This window comes from Scyliorhinus torazame, chromosome 13 (genome assembly GCF_047496885.1).
Source record: "Scyliorhinus torazame isolate Kashiwa2021f chromosome 13, sScyTor2.1, whole genome shotgun sequence".
NCBI classification, from domain to species: Eukaryota; Metazoa; Chordata; class Chondrichthyes; order Carcharhiniformes; family Scyliorhinidae; genus Scyliorhinus; species Scyliorhinus torazame.
The window spans coordinates 85,496,584-85,515,445 of record NC_092719.1 but is presented as its reverse complement, the minus strand read 5'-3'; the positions used below and the strand labels follow the sequence as shown (position 1 = coordinate 85,515,445).

The following is an 18,862-nucleotide window of genomic DNA, read 5'->3' as shown; positions in this document are numbered from 1 at the left end:
CTAATTCAAACAGTAGTACTACTGAGTCAAAAATGTAATAAACTACACAAAGTAGCCCCTCTTCAATGTATACATTTAAGTGATTATTTTGTGAATCACATTTTTAGCATCAGGCACAAAGCCTCTTCTATTTGGAGCAGTGATTTATTAATATCAAAGCAAAATACTGCAGATGCTGGAAATCTGAAATAAAAACACAAAATAAACTCATGTCTGGCAGCATCTGTGAAAAGAGAAACAAGGGTTAACGTTTCGAGTCCACTGACCCTTCTATAGAATGTTGATGATATACAAAGGAGGACATTTTAAAATGTCATCCATTGCACTGCTGTTCCTTACCCTCGTTTGTGAGAATGGTAACTTCGAAGAATTGTTTCATTTTATCCTGGTGTCTTGAAAAATGATTTGAAAAAGGATTGCTGAGAATTGAGCATTTATTGAATTACGTCAAGTACAAACTTGTAGCCAAAGTACAAATACATGGCAAACCTGCCTATAATACATATAAACTGCAATGCTTTTTATTTAAAAAAAACTTACACTGAAAATAACATCAATCTTACTTGCTAATACATAGTATCATGTCCTTTAACAGCCAATAATTGAAAACTGGTACAAAGTTTCAATTATTTAATAATGCTAATAATCTGCCATTACAACAGGTTTACAGTTAATTTACAAGTTACATAAAACATTAAAGCATAAGTAGGCACAGCTGGTTAACATTCATGAAAAGCACAGTGCATAAAACGCAAGGTTCAGGAAAAGGTTATATATTTATTGCCAACTTCATTATAAAATAACGAGGAGAAAACTATCGACAAGAAGAAAACTAATCAAAAGCACACATAAAAGGGTGTTTAATCCATACTTCATAATATGACTGACAACTTCGTATCAATGCTGCAAGATCACCGATAAAAATTAAAATTCGAACATTGTCCTACATTTTGGCATTTAATTGGTCCCTTTTGCTCCTTCAATAAGGCAGTATCATGATTTCTGGGAATTGGATGAAATCAGGAAGGGAGAAACCCCATCCAAACTAGAGATTGGAATTGGCATGTGTCCATTCACTAGGGTCGGAAACTGGAGACAGAAAAAATGCAACAAAATTAAAATTACTTTGCAGGAGCAAATGAACAGCTCAATAATTGAGTAACAGAAAATGAAATACACACAAATATACAGAACAAGCCACCGGGGAAGGACCAGCTGCTCCACGAGGTCTGACCATTCCATTCCATACTTTACTTTTGTCCCTTTCCCCACCCCTGCCCAGCAACCATATAATCTGGAAGTGATTCATTCTTACTAGTTGCTTGTTTAATAATGTGGTAAACAAAAAGCTAATGCTAGCTTAGCATAGCTCCAACCAACCTGTTGCTACTAAATCCAGCAAGCATAATGGTTTAAACGTAAAGATGAAAAAAACTTTTCATAGAAATGCTGCAGTTCCACCATTGGCAAGAGGGTAATTTCAACACTTTACATAGGCATTTTCTATTACATACGTGAACAGAAATATTTCAAATGGACATAATGCATGACTTTAAAATGAATTACATCGACTCACCATCGTCTAATTATCCTGCTTAATTATCTATAGATCCTCCATCTATAGATTGCACTTGGTATCAACTCTCTTTGTGCAACACCATGAGAGAACAAAAGTAAATATCTGTGACTTGCATTTTTTGTCCACTAATTCCTCCACTAATGTTTTGAATTATTTAATTTTCCTGCACTGCAATAATAAAGAATTTATTAGATTATTGTACAGCACAGAAATAGGCCATTCAACTCCTCATAGCTCTGTGTATTGTTAGAAAGAGATATCCTATGAGTCCAACTCCACTCCTCTTTCTCCCCCTCCTCTTTCCCCCCCTCCTCTTTCCCCATAGATCTGCACGTTTCCTTGTGTCAGGTAATGACATAAATTCCTTTTGAAAATCATTGCATTTGCTTCCACCACCCCATAATGTCCTGTAACACAGGTTATAGCTACTTTCCCTTAATGCCCTGTATCCCAGATCATAGCAACTTTGCCTTCATGTCCTGGACCAAATCAGAACAACCTTCCCTTAATGTCCTGGGATTCTCCGCTCCCGCGCCGAAGTGCCCATGCCGTCGTGAACGCCGTTGAGGTTCACGATGGCGCGAAACGGCCCCTATCCCGACTGATCAGGGCCCGATAATGGGCTAGGAGCGGGGCCGCGTCATTTACACGCGCCAGGCTTGTCGCCACGTAAAGGCGGCGCCGCATACATGACGCGGCCGGCGCCGCATAACTGGCGTCACCGCGCATGCGCGGGTTGGCCGGCGCCAACCCACGCATGCGTGGTTGCCGTCCTCTCCGAGTCCGCCCCGCAAGAAGATGTCAGACAGATCTTGCGGGGCTGCGGAAGAAAGGAGGTTCTCCTTCAGAGAGGACGGGCCGACGATCGGTGGGCACCAATCGCAGGCCAGACCCCATTTGAGCACCCCCCCCCCCCCGGGTGGCAGGAGCCCCCCCCCCCCCCCCAGCGTTCCCGCGCTGTTCCCGCCGGCAGCGACCAGGTGTGGACGGCGCGGGGGGAACCCGCCGTTTTGGCCTGGTCGCTCGGCCCATCCGGGCCTGAGAATAGCAGGGGTGCCGGAGAATCGCCATTTTGGGTGTCTCGGGCGATTCTCCGGCCTGCACAGCGCGGAACTCGACGGGGCCGTTCTTGCCGCTTGGGAGAATCGCGGGAGGGCGTCGGATCGGCGTTGCGGGAAATTTTGGCGATCCAGGCGATTCTCCCAATCGGCGCGGGAGCGGAGAATCCCGCCCCCTGTATCCCAGATCATAGCAACTTTCCCTTAATGTCCTGTATCCCAGATCATAGCAACTTTCTCTTAATGTCCTGTCTCCCAGATCATAGCAACTTTGCCTTAATGGCTCTGGTTCTTTTAATAATAATCTTTATTAGTGTCACACGTATGGTAGCATAGTGGTTGGCACTGTGGCTTCACAACACCAGGGTCACAGGTTCGATTCCCGGCTTGAGTCACTGTCTGCGCGGAGTCTGCACATTCTCCCCGTGTCTGCATGGGTTTCCTCTGGGTGCTCTGGTTTCCTCCCACAAGTCCCGAAAGACATATTTGTGACAAAAAAGATTATTATTAAGTAGGCTTACATTAACACTGTGAAAAGCCCCGAGTCGCCAGACTCCGATGCTTATTCGGGTACACATTCAGCATGTCCAAATTACCTAGCAGTACATCCTTCGACTGTGGGAGGAAACCGGGGCACCCGGAGGATACCCTCACAGACTCAGGAAGAACGTACAGACTCCGCACAGACAGTGACCCAAGCGGGAATTGAACCTGGCACCCTGGAGCTGTGAAGCGACAGCGCTAACCACTGTACTACCATGCTGCCCAATGTTTTTGAAAATTACCTTACATCTGTGTCCTCTGGTAGCAAACCTGTCCCTGCAGTTTCTCCTTATTTACTCTGTCAAAAGCATTCTTGCGGCGATACCGGTGCTGGATTAGGGTGGGCCCAGTAAGAAGTCTCACAACACCAGATTGAAGTCTTAACAGGTGACTTCCGGGTGCGGCGATGACCAGCTGAGTCGCACGTTTCGGCAGCTCCCGGTGGAACGGACTTTTGGGCTCTTAATAGGAGCCCCATCGGCAATTTTAACGGCAAATAACACTGTACGGTAATCCAGAAGGGAATCCCCCCTGGACACGGATGGAAAAAAGAGAGGAAAGTAGCCGGATTGCGGTGGATCCTCTAGAGCAGCGGCCAGGTAGGCAGGCACAAAGCAAGATGGCGTCGGAAGGAGGCAGTTTAATATGGGGCCCTGACCAACAAGAGTTCCTGCGGCGTTGCGTAGATGAACTCAAAAAGGAGATGAAGGAGGAGCTGTTGGCCCCGATATTACAAGCGATTGAGGGGCTAAAGGAGGAGCAAAAGACCCAGGAACAGGAGCTTCGGGTCGTGAAGGCAAAGGCTGCTGAGAATGAGGACGACATACAGGGCCTGGTGATGAAAACGGAGATCCACGAGGCACAACACAAAAGATGTGTGGAAAGGCTGGAGGTGCTGGAGAATAATGCGATGAGGAAGAACCTAAGGATTCTTGGTCTTCCCGAAGGTGCAGAAGGGGCGGACGTCGGGGCATATGTGAGCACGATGCTGCACTCGTTAATGGGATCGGAGGCCCCGACGGGTCCGCTGGAGGTGGAGGGAGCCTATCGGGTTATGGCGTGAAGACCGAGGGCTGGAGAAATTCCTCGAGCAATAGTGGTGAGATTTTTCCGATATAAGGACAGAGAGATGGTCCTCTGATGGGCAAAGAAAACTCGGAGCAGTAGGTGGGAGAATTCGCTGATCCGCGTATATCAAGATTGGAGTGCGGAGGTGGCGAGAAGGAGGGCAAGCTTTAATCGGGCCAAGGCGGTGTTGCATAAAAGGAAGGTCAAATTTGGAATGCTGCAACGGCAAGACTGTGGGTCACACATCTAGGGAAACACCACTACTTCGAAACGGCAGATGAGGCGTGTACGTTTATTGTCGAGGAGAAGCTGGAGTGAGCGGGCCAGAAAAAGAACGTTTGGGACAAAAGTGGGGGGGGTGAATTTGTGGGATGAAGGGGGGAAAAGGGGGAAGAGAGGACTTCCCAAGTTGTTAAACCTGCGACCCTGTAACTTCTCTCTCTTCCCCATGTCGTGGGGGAGGGGGTGAGGGAGGATGAGGAGCTGAGGGCGCCGGCCATTGGGGGCGGGGCCAAAAGGGAAGCGCGGGCTTTGTTCCCGCGCTATGGTAATCATGGCGGGAACAGGGAAGCAGGAAGGAGGGGGCCTCGCACAGTGTGAGCCGAGGTCACGGGGGGAAGCCGAGGTCAGCCAGAGTTTGCTGACTTCTGGGAGCAACACGGGGGGTGCAATTACGCTAGCTGGGGATCTAGCGGGGGGGGGGGGGGGGGGTTAACTGGGTTGCTGCTGCTGGGGAGAAGGGGGAGCTGGTATGCGAGGGGGGGGTCGGGGCGGGGGGGCGCCGCCTGGGGGGGATACAGCTACGTGGGAACCGGGTGAGGAGCTGGATTGAAAAAGGAAATGGCTAGTCGTCAAGGGGTGGGGGGGGGGGTATAGAGCCCCCCAACCCGGTTGATCACGTGGAATGTGAGAGGGCTGAACGGGCCGATTAAGAGGGCACGGGTACTCGCACACCTAAAGAAACTTAAGGCAGATGTGGTTATGCTTCAGGAGACGCATCTGAAGCTGATAGACCAGGTTAGACTTCGCAAAGGATGGGTGTGGCAGGTGTTTCATTCGGGGCTAGATGCAAAAAACAGGGGGGTGGCCATACTAGTGGGGAAGCGGGTAATGTTTGAGGCAAAGACTATAGTGGCGGATAGTGGGGGCAGATACGTGATGGTGAGTGGCAAACTGCAAGGGGAGGCAGTGGTATTAGTGAACGTGTATGCCCCGAACTGGGATGATGCCAATTTTATGAGGCGTATGTTAGGACGAATCCCGGATCTAGAAGTGGGGAAGTTGGTAATGGGTGGAGACTTTAATACGGTGCTGGACCCAGGGCTGGACAGAGGTCCAGGACCGGAAGGAGGCCGGCTGCAGCTAGGGTGCTTAAGGATTTTATGGAGCAGATGGGAGGAGTAGATCCCTGGAGATTTAGTAGACCTAGGAGTAAGGAGTTTTCGTTTTTCTCCTATGTACACAAAGTATTTTCACGAATAGATTTTTTTTGTTTTGGGAAGGGCACTGATCCCAAAGGTGACGGGGACGGAGTACACGGGTATAGCCATCTCGGATCATGCTCCACACTGGGTGGACCTGGAGATAGGGGAAGAAAAACAACAGCTTCCACCCTGGAGAATGGACATGGGATTATTGGCAGATGAGGGGGGGTGTTTAAGGGTGAGGGGGTGTATTGAAAGATACTTGGAACTTAATGATAATGGGGAGGTACAGGTGGGAGTGGTCTGGGAGGCACTGAAGGCAGTGGTTAGAGGGGAGCTGATATCTATTAGGGCACATAAAGGAAAGCAGGAGGGTAGGGAAAGGGAGCGGTTGTTGAAAGAACTTCTGAGGTGGACAGACAATACGCGGAGGCACCGGAGGAGAGACTGTACAGGGAAAGGCAAAGGCTACATGTAGAATTTGACTTGTTGACTACGGGTAATGCAGAGGCACAATGGAGGAAGGCACAGGGTGTACAGTACGAATATGGGGAGAAGGCGAGTAGGTTGTTGGCCCACCAACTGAGGAAAAGGGGAGCAGCGAGGGAGATAGGGGGGGTGAGAGATGAGGAGGGAGAGATGGAGCGGGGAGCGGAGAGAGTGAATGGAGTGTTCAAGGCATTTTATGAAAGATTATATGAAGCGCAGCCCCCGGACGGGAAGGAGAGTATGATGTGCTTTCTGGATCAGCTGGAATTTCCTAAGGTGGAGGAACAGGAGAGAGCGGGGCTGGGAGCACAGATTGAGACGGAGGAAGTAGTGAAAGGGATTGGGAGCATGCAGGCGGGGAAGGCCCCGGGACCAGGCGGATTCCCAGTTGAATTCTATAAGAAATATTTGGACTTGCTGGCCCCGCTACTGATGAGAACCTTTAATGAGGCGAGGGAAAGGGGGCAGCTGCCCCCGACTATGTCAGAGGCAACGATATCGCTCCTCCTAAAGAAGGAAAAAAGACCCGCTGCAATGCGGGTCATACAGGCCCATTTCCCTCCTGAATGTGGATGCTAAGATTCTGGCCAAGGTAATGGCAATGAGGATAGAGGATTGTGCCCCGGGGGTGGTCCATGAGGACCAAACTGGGTTTGTGAAGGGGAGACAGCTAAATACAAATATACGGAGGCTGCTAGGGGTAATGATGATGCCCCCACCAGAGGGGGAAGCGGAGATAGTGGTGGCGATGGATGCCGAGAAAGCATTTGATAGAGTGGAGTGGGATTATTTGTGGGAGGTGTTGAGGAGATTTGGCTTTGGGGACGGGTATATCAGGTGGGTACAGTTGCTGTATAGGGCCCCGATGGCGAGCGTGGTCACGAATGGACGGGGGTCTGACTATTTTTGGCTCCATAGAGGGACGAGGCAGGGATGTCCTCTGTCCCCGTTATTGTTTGCATTGGCGATTGAACCCCTGGCCATAGCACTGAGGGGTTCCAGGAAGTGGAGGGGAGTACTTAGGGGGGAGAAGAACACCGGGTATCTCTGTATGCGGATGATTTGTTGCTATATGTGGCGGACCCGGCGGAGGGGATGCCAGAGATAATGCGGATACTTGGGGAGTTTGGGGATTTTTCAGGGTATAAACTGAACATGGGGAAAAGTGAGTTATTTGTGCTGCATCCGGGGGAGCAGAGCAGAGAGATAGAGGATTTACCGTTGAGGAAGGTAACAAGGGACTTCCGGTACCTGGGGATCCAGATAGCCAAGAATTGGGGTACATTACATAGGCTTAATTTAACACGGTTTGTGGAACAGATGGAGGAGGATTTCAAGAGATGGGACATGGTGTCCCTGTCATTGGCAGGTAGGGTGCAGGCGGTTAAAATGGTGGTCCTCCCGAGATTCCTTTTTGTGTTCCAGTGCCTCCCGGTGGTGATCACGAAGGCTTTTTTCAAAAGAATTGAGAAGAGCATTATGAGTTTTGTGTGGGCTGGGAAGACCCCGAGAGTGAGGCGGGGTAGGGACAGGGGGGGGGGGCTGGCACTACCGAGCCTAAGTGAGTACTACTGGGCCGCCAATGTTTCAATGGTGTGTAAGTGGATGGGAGAAGGGGAGGAAGCGGCGTGGAAGAGCTTGTAGAGGGCGTCCTGCAGGGGAACTAGCCGGCAAGCAATGGTGACGGCGCCGTTGCCGTTCTCACCAAAGAAATACACCACAAGCTCGGTGGTGGTGGCTACATTGAAAATTTGGGGGCAGTGGAGACGGCATAGGGGAGGGACGGGAGCTTCGGTGCGGTCCCCGATAAGAAACAATCATAGGTTCATTCCGGGGAGAATGGATGGGGGATTTGGAGCATGGCAAAGAGCTGGGGTAGTACAACTACGTGATCTATTTGTAGATGGGACGTTTGCGAGTCTGGGAGCGCTGACGGAGAAATATGGGTTGCCCCAAGGGAATGCATTTTGGTATATGCAATTGAGGGCTTTTGCGAGGCAACAGGTGAGGGAATTCCCGCAGCTCCCGACGCAGGAAGTGCAGGATAGAGTGATCTCAGAGACATGGGTGGGGGACGGTAAGGTGGCGGACATATACAGGGAGATGAGGGACGAGGGGGAGATCATGGTAGATGAGCTGAAAGGGAAATGGGAAGAAGAACTGGGGGAGGAGATTGAGGAGGGGCTGTGGGCTGATGCCCTACGTAAGGTAAACTCATCGTCCTCGTGTGCCAGGCTAAGCCTGATACAATTTAAGGTGCTACACAGGGCGCATATGACTGGAGCACGGCTTAGTAAATTTTTGGGGGTAGAGGATAGGTGTGCGAGATGCTCGAGAGGCCCAGCGAATCACACCCACATGTTCTGGTCATGCCCGGCACTACAGGGGTTCTGGGTGGGGGTGGCAAAGGTGCTTTCGAAGGTGGTGGGGGTCCGGATCGAACCAAGCTTGGGGTTGGCTATATTTGGGGTTGCAGAAGAGCCGGGAGTGCAGAAGGCGAGAGAGGCTGACGTGTTGGCCTTTGCGTCCCTTGTAGCCCGGCGCAGGATATTGTTAATGTGGAAGGAAGCCAAACCCCCGGGTGTGGAGACCTGGATAAACGATATGGCAGGGTTTATAGAGTTAGAACGGATTAAGTTTGTGTTAAGCGGTTCGGCTCAGGGGTTCACCAGGCGGTGGCAACCGTTCGTCGACTACCTCACAGAAAGATAGAGGGAATGGCAAAGAAGTAGACAACAGCAGCAACCCAGGGGTGGGGGGAGGGCGGGGGGGAGGAATCGGACGGACTCTCAGGGATGTTATTGTATATGTATAGGTATTTGGTATATGTAATTGTATATTGGATTGTTGGATTGTATTTTTGGAGAGTATTTATTTTGGACAAGGCAGTTGCCATTTAGTTTTGTTTTTGGTTTTTATTTATATATTACTTATTTATTTGTTTAAAACTGGCCACGGTTATTTATATTGCTTTATTGTTGTGTAAAAGAAACACTACGTATTGTTATGTTTGGTCAAAAAACTTGAATAAAATATATATTTTTTTAAATAAAGTCTTAACAGGTTTATTTGAAATCACCAGTTTTCGAAGCGCTGCTCCTTCATCAGGTGAAGTGGAGGCAGATTCACAATCCAATATAGAACATAGAATTTACAGGGCAGTAGGAGGCCATTCGGCCCATCGAGTCTGCACCGACCCTTGGAAATAGCACCCCACTTAAGCCCACCCCAGTCACCCCACCCAACCTTTTTGGACACTAAGGGCAATTTAGCATGGCCAATCCACCTAACCTGCACATCTTTGGACTGTGGGAGGAAACCAGAGCACCCGGAGGAAACCCACGCACACACGGGGAGAACGTGCAGACTCCACACATGTGCTGTGATTTCAAATAAGCCAGTTGGACTTTAACCTGGTGCTGTGAGACTTTTAATTTAACACCTTATCAAATCTCCTCTTAACCTTCTCTACTGTTAAGAGAACAATACCAGTCTATCTATTTAGCTGTAGCCCTTCTTTTCTTCAGTAAATCCTCCCCAGTACTCTACCTAAATATATATTTTCCAAAGTGTGGTGGGCATAACTGAACACATTGCTTTAACTGAGGCCTAACCAACATTTCCTAAAGCTGTAGCATAACCTCCTTGCTTTTGTACTCTATGCCTCTACTTAGAAATGCAAGGGAATTGGCATGTGTCCATTCACTAGGGTCACACACTAGAGACAAAAAATGGGGAAATATTAAAATGACTTTACAGTAGCAAGTAAACAGCCAAATACTCAATGTTTTGCCACAGAAAAGACAATACACATGAACAGGCCTTTTTAACATGTCTTCTCAACTCACCCTCGCACGTCTCTCTGTTCCTCTGCCCCTTTAAAATTGTATAATTTTGTTTGTATTGCCCCACCTCATTCTTCATACTGAAATGAATCATGGAGTCAGATTCAACCAGCATTACATTTCACCTGCTATGAATCTGCCCATTTCACCAGTGTCTATGAAAATACTTCACAATAATACTGTGGGTATTATTATCATCCCCATTATCTGCTACATTTCCAAGCTTTGAGTCATCAACTTTGAAATGATGCCTATATACACAAGTCTATGTTATTGCATGTTCGACTAATATATCTCAAAGAGCAGTGATCCCAATACTGACCTCTGGGGGTCACTATTGTATACTTCCCTCCAGTCTGAAATAATATAAACACTAATTTCTGCTTACCTTATCCCTTATTCAATTTTGTATCCATGAGGCTGCTGCTGCTGCCTTTTAATTTTGCTAGCCAGTCTATTATATAATTAAACATCTGTTATAACCTGCCTACTTACCATTGGCTGGGGACTAATGACAATCCCACAATCCTGTGGGAGTATGAGCTTCCCCAATGAGGGGGGCGGAGAAACCATCAGTAAACTCCAAGTATAAATAAAGCTGGCCAGTTTGGAAACAGCAGAAAGGAGTGTGCAGCAAGGGAAGTTGCTGCTGTTATATATATATATATATATATATATAATATATATATATATATACACACTATTGTAAATAAATGTTATTACTTTGTATCCTTAAAACTCGTGCTGGATTTTTCGTAGCCCTCACAAAACTGGCTACGAAGGTTAAAGTGAATAGCTGTCTACACTGCTGAAGCCACCTCCCTGGATTTTTGTTGGACACAGGTTGGAAGTTGTTTTCTATTATACCATGCCTCTGTATGGACGTTTGGATGTTTTTGATGCTGCGCTGGAAAGCTGGAACCAGTACACACAACGGATGCGTTACTATTTCCGGGCAAACAATATCACCGAAAACGAGCGCCATGTGGTCATATTGCTCACCGCCTGCGGACCGCATACGTTTGGGGTGATTAGGAGCCTTACGTACCCAGCTGCGCCGGACACCATAACGTTTGATGAACTTGTGAATATAGTGGGGCAACATTTTAACCCAACCCCGTCCACGATAGTCCAGCGTTACCGGTTTAATACCGCTGAGAGGACCCCTGGAGAATCCCTTGCCGATTTTCTATCCAGGCTACGCAGGATTGCGGAGTACTGTGACTATGGTGAGACCTTGTCAGAAATGTTACGCGACCGTTTGGTTTGCGGTATTAACAATGCGGCCACCCAGAGAACGTTGTTAGCTGAGCCAACATTGACTTTTCAACAGGCCATTCAAATAGTATTGTCCCGAGAGAGCGCAGAACGAGAAGTGCAGGAGCTACAGGGAATGGAAGCGCATGCCTTGGGGCGCAACCCCTTCTGTCCGGAAACGTCCCCCCGCACTCCTGCGGTACCTTAGGCGAGGCAACATCCGGACTGACGCCAGTGGCCGTCGGACATTCCTCCCCGAGGGGAGCCTTCTCCAGAACTAATGGATGAGGAGCCATGTCCGTGTCAGACTTGTAGGCGCCGACCCCGTCGCGGACGGCGGTCCTGGGGGCGCCAGAGGCGCGTCGTTCCGACCGAAACTGGGACCAGCCCAGGGGCTGTAACTGGGACCAGCCCAAGGGCCGTACCTTCCATGTGGATGAACCTGTGGCGACTACTCCTGAGGACGTGGAGACGGAGGACGACTGCCTGCAGCTGCATTGTGTGGCAGCTCCCCGTGTGGCCCCCATTAAGGTGACAGTACGGGTCAATGGCCACCCGCTTGAGATGGAGTTGGACACTGGCGCAGCGGTCTCCGTGATCGCCCAGAGGACATTCGACCGCATCAAGCAGGGTATACAGACTCTTACATTAACCGACTCACAGGCCAGGTTGGCCACCTACACGGGGGAACCACTGGACATTGCAGGAACTACAATGACCCCTGTTGTTTATGGATGCCAGGAGGGGCGTTTCCCACTCATCGTGGTGCGCAGCCATGGGCCCAGCCTGTTGGGTCGGGACTGGTTGCGCCATTTGTGGTTGCAATGGCAGCACATCCTCCAAACAGTTTCTGAAGGGTTGACTGAGATGCTAGGACGATACCCAGATGTATTCCAGCCTGGTTTGGGGAAAATGAAAGGGGCCGTAGCCCGTATCCAAGTCGAACCAGGAGCCACGCCGCGCTATTTCCGGGCGCGCCCGGTGCCTTACGCCTTGCTCGAGAAGGTAGAAGGAGAGTTTGGGTATTATCAGGCCCGTCCGTTTTGCTGACTGGGCAGCACCAATTGCACCTGTAATGAAGCCAGATGCCACAGTTCGCTTGTGTGGCGACTATAAACTTACAATGAATACGGCTTCCCGACTCGACCGATATCCAATGCCTCGCATAGAGGATCTCTACGCGAAGCTTGCAGGTGGACTCTCGTTCATAAAATTAGATATGAGTCATGCCGACCTGCAGTTGGAGCAGGACCCTGCCTCCCGACCATATGTAACGATTAATACACACCGGGGCCTGTATGAATATACACGGTTGCCCTTTGGAGTATCCTCTGCCTGCGCAATTTTTCAACGTGTTATGGAGGGCATTTTGAGAGGTTTACCACATGTTGCTGTCTACTTAGATGACGTTTTGATTACAGGGACGTCGGAGCAGGAACATTTGGAAAATCTGGAGGCTGTCCTTCGACGCCTTTCGGAGGCTGGAGTCCGTTTACGTCGCACAAAGTGCGTATTTCAGGCAAAGGAAGTAGTCTACCTAGGTTATCGAGTGGACCGCGAAGGTTTGCACCCCGTTGCAGAGAAGGTGCGTGCAATTCAACAGTCCCCCGACTGACACTTCGCATCTTCGTTCTTTTCTCGGTCTCGTAAACTATTACGGGAAGTTCCTCCCCAATCTGGCAACTACGCTGGCCCCTTTGCACCTTCTGCTAAAGAAAAATCACACCTGGGTTTGGGGTCAGCCGCAAGAAACCGCTTTCCGGCGGGTAAAGCAACAATTGTCGTTGTCTGGGTTACTAACCCATTATGATCCTGGAAAGCCTTTGCTCGTCACATGTGATGCATCCCCGTATGGTATTGGGGCCGTCCTGTCCCACAAGATGGGGAACGGGGCCGAGCGACCGATAGCTTTCGCCTCAAGCACATTGACTGCAGCGGAGACAAAGTACGCGCAGATCGAGAAGGAGGGCCTGGCAGTGGTTTTCGCGGTGAAACGCTTCCACCAGTACGTGTATGGCCGCCATTTCACTATCGTGACTGATCATAAGCCTCTGCTGGGACTTTTCAGAGAGGATAAGCCAATACCGCCCATTGCCTCCGCACGGATCCAGCGCTGGGCTTTGTTGCTCGCTGCATAGGAGTATTCTCTGGAGCACAAACCAGGTACGCAGATAGCAAATGCCGGCGCACTGAGCCGATTGCCTTTATCGACCGGCCCCATGTCGACCCCCACGGTGAGGTGGTTGCAACCATAAATTTTATGGACACCTTGCCTGTCACGGCATCACAGATCCGTGAGTGGACCCAGACGGAGACAATCCTGTCAAAGGTTTGGCACATAGTCCTGTATGGTGGGCAGCATAGACAGCTCCCAGGCGAGTTGCGGGCGTTTTCCTCCAAGCTGTCAGAATTCAGCGTGGAAGACGGCATCCTCTTGTGGGGGACGCGTGTGATTGTCCCGGAAAAAGGCCAGGAGCTGATACTAACAGACTTGCACAATGGGCATCCAGGTGTGACCAAAATGAAAATGTTGGCCCGGAGTTATGTCTGGTGGCCAGGCCTCGACACCGACATTGAGAAGGTGGCCCAAAACTGCTCCATTTGCCAGGAGCATCAGAAGCTTCCGCCGGCCGCGCCCCCACATCACTGGGAATGGCCAGGGCGGCCTTGGGCACGCTTGCATGCAGATTTCGCAGGCCCTTTTCAAGGATCCATGTTCCTTCTATTAATTGACGCCCAGTCTAAATGGCTAGAGGTGCATAAGATGCAGGGGACAACGTCCTGCGCAACAATTGAAAAGATGCGTTTGTCGTTTAGTACGCATGGCCTCCCCGAGGTGCTGGTCACGGATAACGGCACTCCATTCACGAGTGAGGAGTTTGTGAGGTTCACGAAGATGAACGGCATACGCCATATCCGCACTGCCCCTTACCACCCGGCTTCAAATGGGTTGGCAGAGCGCGCAGTGCAGACATTCAAAAGAGGCCTAAAGAAGCAGTCTTCCGGATCAATGGACACGAGACTGGCTTGCTTTTTGTTTACGTATAGGACCACCCCCCCCCCCATGCGGTGACTGGGGTAGCTCCCGCAGAACTCCTAATGGGCCGGAGACTTTGCATCCGCCTTAGTATGGTTTTCCCGGACATTGGCGCAAAAGTACGCCGCACACAAGAATGGCAGGGACAGGGATTTTCTCGGCATCGGCCGATTCGGCAGTTTGCGCCCGGTGACCCAGTGTTCGTTCGGAATTTTGCTGGTGGTGCCCAGTGGGCTCCTGGTGTAATCTTTCGCCAAACGGGCACTATATCTTACCAGGTGCAAGCCCAGGGTCGTCTCCAGCGCAAACATGTAGACCATGTTCAGTCCAGAAGACTATCCCCTCAAAAGATTCCCCACCCCCGGAGCTCATTTCTACAGCCGCAGAGACAAGGGAAGGTAGTCCTCACAATTTTCCACTGGTGCCTCACTCGAAGCCTGCGCAGGTCGTTACAGAACCGAATGGAGATAGAGACGCTGACATAACGGAGGCAGCAGACTCTGACTCCGAGATGGAGACACAGGACGCATCAGAGGGGGAATCCTCGGGTCCACGGGCCGTGGATGTACAACCGTTACGCCATTCATCACGGAAGCGCCGGTCTCCGTCTCGTTACACGCCGCCTGATCCAGCGCCGCGTGCAAATGGTGCCCGGCCAGCGGCAAAACGAGTCCGACGCCCTCCTTCACCAGGGTCTTCGGTGGATTCCTTGGACTTTGGGGGGGAGGGATGTTATAACCTGCCTACTTACCATTGGTTGGGGACTAATGACAATCCCACAATCCTGTGGGAGTATGAGCTTCCCCAATGAGGGGGGCAGAGAAACCATTAGTAACCTCCTAGTATAAATAAAGCTGGCCAGTTTGGAAACAGCAGAAAGGACTGTGCAGCAAGGGAAGTTCCTGCTGCTGTTATACATATATGTTATTGTAAATAAATGTTATTACTTTGTATCCTTAAAACTCGTGCTGGATTCTTCGTGGCCCTCACAAAAACATCTTTTTGAAAACTTCCGGTGGCGGCCATGGAGTGAGTGGTCACTTATTAGGTAGCGCCTGCTCGTGGTGGACCTTTGGGACCTTTTTCCACGATTTGATCGACAAAACAGGAGACTGGTGAAGTAGTGGAGAAGGATCCCCCACCAGTGTATGGATTTGTGGACCAGAAGTGGTCTGAAAAGGAGAGATCGTTGTTCGAAGATGGAGTCTGCAGCACAGGAGAATATGGTGGAGGGACAGGGACTGAAACTGCCAGCCCCGTGGTCAACGGAATATGTGGTGGCCTTTCTCCAGGTCGCACAGGCAGAACCTGAGGATTGTTGCCTCCCGGAGGGCAGCGAGGGATCGGACGCAGGGACATATGTGGCGCGTATGTTCGAGAAGCTGCTGGGGGAAGGTGCGTTTACTCGGCCCTTGGAGGTGGGCAGAGCGCACAGAGTGCTGATGAGGAAGCCGTTGAAGAATGAGCCGCCGAGAGCGATGGTGATACGAATGCACCGGTTCCTGGACAAGGAACAGATCTTCAGGTGGGCCAGGCAGACGAGGAGCTGCATATGGGAAGGCAACAAGCTGCGTATTTACCAGGACTTGGGTGCGGAACTGGCCAAAAGAAGGGCGAGTTTCAACAAGGTGAGATTGGCCCTCTTTACGAAGGGGGTGAAGTTCGGCATGCTGTACCCAGCGCGTTTGTGGGTCTCTGATGAGGGCCAGAAACTTTATTTCGGATTGCCAGATGAGGCGATGAACATTGGTAAGGACAGGGGACTGGCAGGTGATGGGGGATATTGAACTTGGGGGCGAGTAGTTGTGTTCTTGATACTTTCTTTTCTCTTTGGGCTCTGTATGTATTGTTTTGCACTAAGTTTGGGGCCGTTGCTCAGTTTTGTTTGTGGGTTAACTTTGTTCTTAATGGGGGACGGTGGGTGGAATTTTCTTCTTTGTGTTTGTTGGGGATTGTAATGTTTGCATATGTATGTTCGAGCCGGGGGGAGGGGGGGGGGGTCAGTGGGGGGGATAGGATGCTTGGCACCATGGGCTAGTTAGGCGGGCTTGCTCACGGAAGCGCAGTGGGGGGCGAGCAGGTGATCAGTTTGTTGAGGGGGTTTAGGATTGTTATGTTGTTATTGGGGGGAGGGAGGGGGCAGGGAAGGGGTATTGATCTGCTGACAGGGGAGGGACTGGCGCTTGGAGACAAATTGGGGCGTCAATGACGGTGTGTGGGAGTGGGGGGCAACCAGGCTGGGGTGGGGAGCATAGTGGTGGACTCGGGGGGGGGGGGGGGTAAGGTACGTTATGGCGAGTGGGAAGCTGGAAGGGATGCCGGTGGTATTGGTGAATATTTACGCACCAAACTGGGATGACGTGGAGTTTATGAGACGGGTATTGGGGAAGATCCCGGACCTGGACTCACATAGGCTGATCATGGGGTGGGGGACTTTAATACGGTCGTTGATCCGAGGTTGGATCGGTCGAGTTCAAGGACAGGGAGGGTGCCAGCCGCGAAGGAGCTAAAGGGGTTTATGGAACAGATGTAGATCCGTGGAGGTTCGGACGGCCAAGAGCGAAGGAGGTTTTTTTTCTCCCATGTTCACAAAGCGTGCTCCCGGATTGATTTGATCGTTTTGGACAGGGCCTTGCTGGCGGGGGTGGTAGATGCCGAGTATTCGGCAATTGTTGTGCCGGACCACGCCCCACGCTGGGTGGACCTATGGGTGAGTAAGAAGGGGGGTCAGCGCCCGCAATGGAGATTGGATGTAGGATTGTTAGCGGATGAGGAGGTATGTGTGCGGGTGAGGGAGGCCATCCAGAATTATTTGGAGATAAATGACACCGGGGAGGTTTCGGCAGCAATGGTGTGGGAGGCACTGAAGGCAGTAGTTAGGGGGGAGCTGATTTCGGTACGGGCTCATAGGGAGAAGGTGGAGCAGGCAGAGATGGATAGGCTGGTTAGGGAGATCCTCCAGGTGGATAGAAGGTACTCGGAGGTCCCGGAGGCGGGGTTGTTGAAGGAGCGGCAGAAGCTGCAGGTGGAGTTCGGTCTGACATCCACAGGGAAGGTGGTGGGGCAGTTGAGGATGGGGAGAGGGGCGGTTATGAATTTAGGGAGAAGGCCAGTAGGATGTCAGCACACCAGCTCGGGAAACAGGAGGCGGCCAGGGAGATAGGAAGAGTGAAGGATAGAGGGGGGAACACGATTTTGGATCCAACGGAGGTGAACGGGGTGTTCAAGGAATTTTACAGTCGGCTGTACGAGTTGGACCCCCCAGCTGGGGATGAGGCAATGTTTGGAGGGTTTGGAGTTTCCGACGGTGGAGGAAGGGTTGGTGGAGGGGCTGGGAGCCCCGATAGGGATTGTTGATGTAGTGGAGGGATTGGAGGACATGCAGTCGGGCATGGCCCCGGGAAATTCTATAAGAAGTTTCTGGGGTGCTGGGTCCATCGTTGGTGAGGGAATGAGGCTAGGGAGCGGGGTGTTCTTCCCCAAACAATGTCACAGGCTTCGATCTCATTGATTCTGAGGCGGGAGAAGGACCCAGAGCAATGTGGGTCATACAGAACAATCTCCCTACTAAATGTAGACGCCAAATTGCTGTCCAAGATTTTGGCCTCGAGGATAGAGGATTGTGTTCCGGGGGATGATAGGAGAGGACCAGACGGGATTTGTCAAAGGGAAGCAATTAACGGCCAACGTTAGAAGGCTCTTGGATGTCATCATGATGCCCTCCGAGGGGAGGGAGGTGGAGGTGGTGGTCGCTATGGAGAAGACCTTCGACCTGGTGGAGTGGAAGTATTTGTGGGAGGTCCTGGGGCGGTTTGGATTTGGGCAGGGTTTTGTAGACTGAGTCCGGTTGTTGTATCAGGCGCCTGTGGCGAGTGTGAGGACGAACCGAGTGAGCTCTGACTATTTCAGACTGAGCCGGGGGACGAGGCAGGGATGCCCACTCTCCCCGCTGTTGTTTTCCTTGGCTATGGAGCCATTGACGATGGTGCTGAGAGCGTCAAGGGAATGGAAGAGGCTAGTCCGTGGGGGGGGGCGGTGAAACACAGGATCTCGTTGTCTGCGGACGACCTACTCCTATATATATACGACCCATTAGCAGGGATGGGAGAGATTATGTGGATCTTGGGAGAATTTGGGGTACAAATTGAATATGGGTAAAAGTGAGGTTTTTGTGATCCAGGAGAGGGGGCAGGAGAGGAGGCTGGGGGAGTTGCCATTTAAAGTGGTAGGAGGGAGTTTCCAATACTTCGGAATTCAGGTGGCACGGGGTTGGGAGCAGTTACATAAATTAAATTAGGCCCGGTTAGTTGAGCAAATGAAGGAGGACTTTCGGAGGTGGGACATGCTCCCGTTGTCACTGGCGGGAAGGGTACAGACCGTAAAGATGACGGTTCTCCTAAGATTTTTGTTTGGTTTCCAGTGCCTCCCTATTTTTATACCAAAGGCCTTTTTTAAAGTGGGTGAATACGGTGATCTCTGGGTTTGTGTGGGCGGGGAAACCCCACGAGTAAGGACAGTGCTGTTGGAGCGGAGCTGGGGGGAGGGGGGGGTTGACCCTGCCG

The 18,862-nt window shown here is 50.9% G+C and overlaps 1 protein-coding gene across 2 annotated transcripts in view; it reads right to left on the bottom strand.

Annotated features, from left to right (window-relative positions):
* Nucleotides 1-416: 416 nt before the first annotated feature.
* The window catches only part of elk3 (ETS transcription factor ELK3), a 150,670-nt gene continuing 132,224 nt past the window's right edge, over nucleotides 417-18,862 (bottom strand). For both annotated transcript variants that reach the window (XM_072471933.1, XM_072471932.1), the window contains one exon: nucleotides 417-1,089. In XM_072471933.1, coding sequence (XP_072328034.1) covers nucleotides 994-1,089 — 96 coding nt within the window. In that variant the 3' untranslated portion in view covers nucleotides 417-993. The remainder of the gene's footprint in view (nucleotides 1,090-18,862) is intronic.